Source organism: Epinephelus fuscoguttatus, linkage group LG21 (assembly GCF_011397635.1).
Source record: "Epinephelus fuscoguttatus linkage group LG21, E.fuscoguttatus.final_Chr_v1".
Taxonomy (NCBI): Eukaryota; Metazoa; Chordata; class Actinopteri; order Perciformes; family Serranidae; genus Epinephelus; species Epinephelus fuscoguttatus.
In genome coordinates this window covers 16573094-16579691 of record NC_064772.1, presented here as the reverse complement: position 1 = coordinate 16579691, position 6598 = coordinate 16573094, and the positions used below count along the sequence as shown (strand labels likewise).

At 37.0% G+C, this 6598-nt stretch overlaps 1 protein-coding gene across 4 annotated transcripts in view; it reads left to right on the top strand.

Annotated features, from left to right (window-relative positions):
- The first annotated feature begins 5 nt into the window (after positions 1 to 5).
- The window catches only part of pou6f2 (POU class 6 homeobox 2), a 101894-nt gene continuing 95301 nt past the window's right edge, over positions 6 to 6598 (top strand). For 2 of the 4 annotated variants that reach the window (XM_049564977.1, XM_049564974.1), the window contains exons 1-2: positions 6 to 70; positions 2845 to 2953. In XM_049564977.1, coding sequence (XP_049420934.1) covers positions 2868 to 2953 — 86 coding nt within the window. In that variant the 5' untranslated portion in view covers positions 6 to 70; positions 2845 to 2867. Of the gene's footprint in view, positions 71 to 207; positions 297 to 2844; positions 2954 to 5660; positions 5742 to 6598 lie in introns of those variants that run through there. The other 2 variants (XM_049564976.1, XM_049564975.1) reach the window with 2 other exon arrangements.

Below are 6598 nucleotides of genomic sequence, written 5' to 3'. Positions count from 1 at the left end.
GTATTGAAGTCATTCTGGCAGAGAAACGATAGCCGTCGAGAGTGGACAAGGTGACAATAATTAACGACAGGTGAGAGCTTAAATGTGTTTTTAACGAGGTATTCATATTTAACGACATTATTGTTGCCATTGTAACTCGGTTTTGCTTGGTTTAAACTTTGTTTTTGTTACTTCTGTTTATATTTGAGACAGTTAATTAACTAAGCTAGCAAATTTCCGGCAGAGTGGCCGTTAGCTTATTTCGTGGGATAACGTAAAGTAAAGGTCCTTCGAAGTCCTTAAGTTCGACAAGACAGGTAGATACTCTCTAAACCAGAAATAATATCTTCAAATAAGTTGTATTACTCCAATTTAAACAATTTTAACAAGTGCCAAATTCAGTAAATTAATGTTAGCTATTAAACATTAATTCTCCAGACTTTAACTTAGTCGGTACAATAGCTGGTTGCTAACATTACTGTGACAGAAAACTAACTTAACTTCATAAATATAAGTTACTCAACTACAGTAGTGTTTGAAGTACTATCGTGGTACTTTAACGTACGTGAGTATTTCCATTTTATGGTATTTTATACTTTACTATATTTTACTGAGCTATAAAATAGTTTTTACTCCACTAACTATAACGTTACATTTATCTGACAGCTAACCAGTGGTGGAAAGTAACTTGGTAGGCTACATTTACTCAGGTACTGTACTTGGTTACAAATTTGGAGTACTTTTACTTTACTTCAGTACTCCACTACACTTCAGAGGGAAATATTGTATTTTTTTCCACCACAATTATTTAATAACTTTAATACTAACGTCACTTACTCTACAAATTAAGGGTTTTTTTGCACATAATTTATTAGAAAATATAAAAGTGCAGGTGTAACTATTGTGTGTAACTAACTTTTAGTTGTTTTTAATTGTCTTGATTTATTAAATTGATTTAAAATGTTCTGCATGAGTACTTTTACTTTTAATACTTAAATACTGACTGTATTCTGATCCTCATTGTGCGTTCACACTTTTGCTTATGTACTATTTCTAATGCAGGACATTTACTAGTAACACAGTATTTTTACAGTGTGGTATTAATACTTTTCCTTGAGTTTATGTTAGTGTTCATTTTATTTTGAAAGGGGGCAGTGCACATTAATGAACATGATCACTTAAGTCACATAAATGTGCCAGATTTAGCCATACAGGCTAATTTTCATCTGCAGTCCCTGGCAGGTTGTTGATGATGTAAGTGTATGTAAGAAAAAGAACAGAAACACATAAGCACAGATAAAAATGGATTGATGGCATGTCCATAGAAGGGCACATGAGCACAGAGCAAGCTTTTAACCATAGACAAAAGAACATAACAAGGCACATAGGCGAAAACAAGACATATGCACTATTAATAAAACAATGACAAAACCATATAACCTAAAACATTAAGAACGTACTACACAGAGGTACGGCATACAACACAACATAGACCAAAGCACATAGCCACAAACAAACACACTAGTGAAGCACATAAGCAAAGACAACAGCACACAAGCACAATTTGCAAGACAGTGACATAACTATGACACCAAAGCACACTGAGGAAAACGTACTATACAAAAGCACATAAGCCCCAACATACAGGAATGAAATGAGGACATAACCACTAATTCAGATCATGACAACATGTTTGATTGTCCAGTATCACAATATATTTGTGTGACAATATTGTAGTGTTGTTTTTTTTTATTAAATAAATTATTAGTGTGACAAATGCAACTTTAGGTAGCCTCCTAGAATAATATAATCAATTGCTTTTTTTAACCAGCAGGATAGCCTATATTTTGCTGCTACATAAAAATGGCTGAAGTGAGATAAACAGACTGAAAACTATATCTCATAGACAAAACAGATGATGAAAAGTTTTCCTTTGGGGACATAATTTACAGTTGAAAACAGGTCATAAATCACAATATATTTTATTGCAATACTCAGCACACTGCAACATATTTAAAATCACAATAATATTGTATCATGACTTAAGATCGTACCGAGGATCCTCTGGTGATTCCCAGCCCTACACAGCAGCAGGCTTACAGAAAGTAGTTTAAAACAGCACCATTCCAGCCAGCAACAACGTTACAGTACTACTTAAGACATGAAACACGCTGAGCTGTATTTCTAATGCATAATGAGTACATTTACTTTTAATGGTAATGCTTTTATAAAGGAGTTTGAGTGCAGGACTTCTGTGTGTAATGGAGTACTTTTTACATTAAAGAAACAATCTGAATACTTTTTTCACCACCGAGTAGCTACAAATGGCAGTACAACAATATTAAAATATTTAATTGCAAATAAAAGCCCTGCATAATTAGAAGTATTATTAGCAAAATATACGAAACGTAAAAGTACTTATTATGCAGAAAAATGCCTCCTTTCAGAGTGCTGTGTTGTTACTGTATGTTTGGTCAAGGTTGAGCTCTTTTTAACAATGCAATATGTTTTTTTTTTGTAGAACTCATATGGTTTTGTATGTAAACTCTGATTCTGAAAGAACAATATTTCCCTCTACAAAGTAGACAGATGAATAGACAAATAAGGATGTGTTAAATGCAACTTTACTTCAACATTATACAGTACAGCAGTTTTAACCACTGGATGGCTGCTGTAGATATTTTTGGACTTGTCACCTGTGCATTCTGTGATGAACAAATCTCTACAGTGCCTGCTTAAAAAAAAAAGAGAAAAGAATGGTTTTAATGTCACAATAATCAATATTAAAACAATGTAGAAGACAGTGTTCATGCATGTTCTAAAGGCAGCCTACAGTATTTGCTCATTTGCTTTGTATATTTCCAGACATTCCTGGAGTCGATGGCCAAATGAATCCCTCAGATATAAGTCAACTCTCTTGGTCCTTCCTCACCCAGCTGACAGCTGCTTGCCAGAGTCCAGATGAATGCCAAAGGTATGATTTGCCTCTTCTTTATTGAGATTGTCTCACACCCCCATCTTGCCTCATCCATCCTCAGGAGAATCCTAATGCACTGATACCAAGGGGGAATAATTTTTTTTTTCTTTACAATCTACTTAGCAATGATTTATTGATTGCGGCTTCCACCCTCACAGAGAATTACCGATCCTTTTTGGGAAATCTGATTTTCACACCTTTCATGAGTGTGTATGTGGCGCAGGTCTCCAGAGACAGTGTGAGGGGAAACTGACTTTGAGGAGCAGCGGTGTGTGAATCTCTGTGGTGTCACTCCTCTTCTGCCAGTGCTATGCCCCATGGATGGCCCTGTGATTCTCTGCTGCTCTCCCCATCTCTCTCTCTATAGTTTTGCATTATTTATCGGTTGATAAATACAGTGTCCGAGCTTGATTTCAATATGTTTTCATTCCCTTTCAAACCTTTAAAACACATGGTTCGCCCACTCTCATATCATAAGCATGCAGGAGCCCCTCTGAGGTATAAGCATTTCATAGAGAGGGGAAAAAAAGGAAAATAATAAAAACAACCCTTGCCCTCATAGGAGGAGTCAGATTAGTGTGCTGAAAGCTTTGATGCTCCAGAATGTCAGCTCCGTGGATCGATCTAGCAAAAAACACACACACACCTGACCAATCAGAGGCGTCTATCTGTTGTGGACCTGCTGGGCACCGTGGTTTACAAGCTTCAAAGAGCTCCTTTTAATACACTGCTTTGATAGCCCTCAGCCTTCACTGACCCACCGACCATCCACTGGGGAGCATTTTAGCTTTGGAGTAGAGAGGAATAACTGCTGATCATATTAATGAAGGTGGAAAAAAAATCTTTTCAAATCTTGACTACTTAAACACTGGCCTTCTAGTCCAAAAGAATATGTACAGAGGAAGTATATTAGCTAGTAATGTAACAGATAAAATAATAGGAACCTTCTACTTTTTTTTACGAGTAAATCACAAGTTAAATAATAGCACTAATAGATGTCTGCATGCGTAAAGGGGCTTTGGTGAAACTACACACAGATCCATCTGCCATGGGAGTGGGGAACAGTTTGGTTAATAACCCTAAGGGGGAGACAAATCATCATCTACCATACCACATTAGACATTTAGGTCTTGGGATATTTGCCCAATTCAGTGGGATCAAACAACAGAACAATTACTCAAAATATGCGTTTCACAATTATTGTTGGCCTTTGACTGATACATTAACACATACATGTAATGTTCAGTGTGTAGTTCTTGAAATAAAGTTGCAGGTTTGTTAGTTTTTGAAAATTTTGTATTAAAGGTAGTCCATTTAACACTATACATTTCAGAAAAGAGGTTTTTCTTCAAAAGACTGGAATGTTTGTCTTCTTTATTAGATTTAGTCTTACATGTTTACAGTCATTTTTTTGCGTAAAACATTCCTTAAATTCATACATACATTATTAAAGCCCAATGAGCCATTCAAATTCAAAGTTATTCCTGGAAAAGTAAATTAAAGAGTGACTGGAAAAAGTGACAGATTTAACTAATTTCACTGCAGCAATGAAAACTAATTTCTTGTGGCTGATATTGGATATTAATTTTGGCAGTATCTGTGTCCGTTCATTACGCAGGTCATTATGATTGCATTACAAGGAACACTAACTCATTAGGTTTCAGTAGAAAAAACTAATCAGCTAATGACAGTATGAATTTATTTGCTTTTTAGCCAGTAGGCCACTTAGAACAGTGATAATGAGTTTAATGAGACAATAGATGATTTGTGTAGTGTTTTGAATGCAGGCAGACAAGCGAGGCAAACACATGATTTGACAACAGTAATGTTTATAAGAACAGTCTGACACATGATGGGGTGTATTTTGGGAAGATTTTACTTCTGGGAAGATTTTTCACACCGGCTTATTGAGTCTAGGGTCACAGGTGTGCTGAGCCCTATCCCAGCATGCATTGGGCACAAAACAGGAAAATGGGCAGGTCACCAGTGCATTATGGAGATTATAAAACTGACAAGCTGTGTCCCAGTTCCATATTACATGCCAATGCGGAGAAGGATTTTCCTAGGGAAGCAAGACAATTAAGTATACACATTAACACACACATTTACATAAGTAAGTATGCATATTGAAAGGGGCTGATATTTGCATGTACTATTGTTGTGCACCATTTGTGCTCTGTGAATCAATTAATCTGCCTGTTATCTTGTCTATAAATTCTTTGGAAATATTAAAAAACGACCGTATCCCACAGCCCAAGGTGATGTATTCACTTTGCTAGTTTCATTTTACCATCAGCCCAAAACCCAAAGATATTCAGACAATATTTTAGCCCAAATTAGCAAAAGTTTCTGTTTTTGCTATTAAAAAAAATGTTGATTATCGTCTTCAAGTACTCCTGTGGCCTATGACTACATCACCAAAACCAGACTTCTATTTGTCCATATTAATATCACACTACTGATAATTATTGAGTGCACTGAACCATTTCCTGTTGATACAAACCAGTGAAGTACATACATTTTTTGTAACTGCTAACTTAGTATGTATGAACACAGCTACAGATACTCAGTTGTACTGTTCCAGCTGTTTGGGCAGTCCATGCTGAACACTGGCATACATATTAGAGGTCACTGTGAATAAGGTAAAATGATATTATGACAATTATAATGATAATTAATGTGTTTTTCTCTTTGATAACCAAAGGAGCCTAGAGTGTTGGAGTGGAGCATGTCAGTCACGGGCTGAAACCCCTCACACAGTCTCCCTCACACTGCTATAGCACTGGTAAGACCACTAGCTATTAGCATGGGTATCTGATGACGCGCTGGACTCTCCGCTTACCACTGATTATTTGGCCACTGGGGGAGTTTGGTGAGCGGGAGGCAAAGAGGGGGATCAAGTGCTTTTTCTTGTTCCTGCAACCTGTTCCTGAGCTGTGGCCAGACTGAGTGAACAGAAAAAAAAAACTCCCTCATGTCTGCTCCCGCCACCCCTCTTACACACACACACACACACACACACACACACACACACACATGAACAAACTCACATTATTGCTTTAATCAGAGGTCTGAGGGTTACTTTAAAAAATGAAGCTAATCCGTTACACATCCACTGCTTAGAATCAGTAATGTAATTTCTTATGGTAATTTTTAAACATCCCTTTTTATTACGGATTTTTACAATAAGATTACAGTTATCCCATTATGTGTAATTCCATTACTCACTGAGCTTAAATTGATAAACACGACCAATCTGGTGGCATGATTGCAAATAGGTAAAGCAAACCGTTTTGAAATGAGGTAATTAACAGCTGCGTAAGATGGTGAGAGATGTGTTGCCCCCTTATCCTCGAGCCTCGGAGGCCAGGGGAAGATTAGAGCTCTGATCTCATTCCCAGCACTTGTTTGGAGTCTGTCAGGAAGAGAAATGCCAGCATTAGAGAGGTACCGCCACACTCCTGATATGATGAAATAAGGAGAAAAGGGGAAAGGGAAAAAGATGGAGGGATGGACAGAAAGGACCCTGCCCTTCTCTGAAGTGTCAGTAGCTTGTTTATTCTATTTTTCATCGTAGCTGCTGGGGCAAAGATTCCCATTTTTCCTTTATTTTTTCCCCTCACCTCCCAACAAAAACCACTG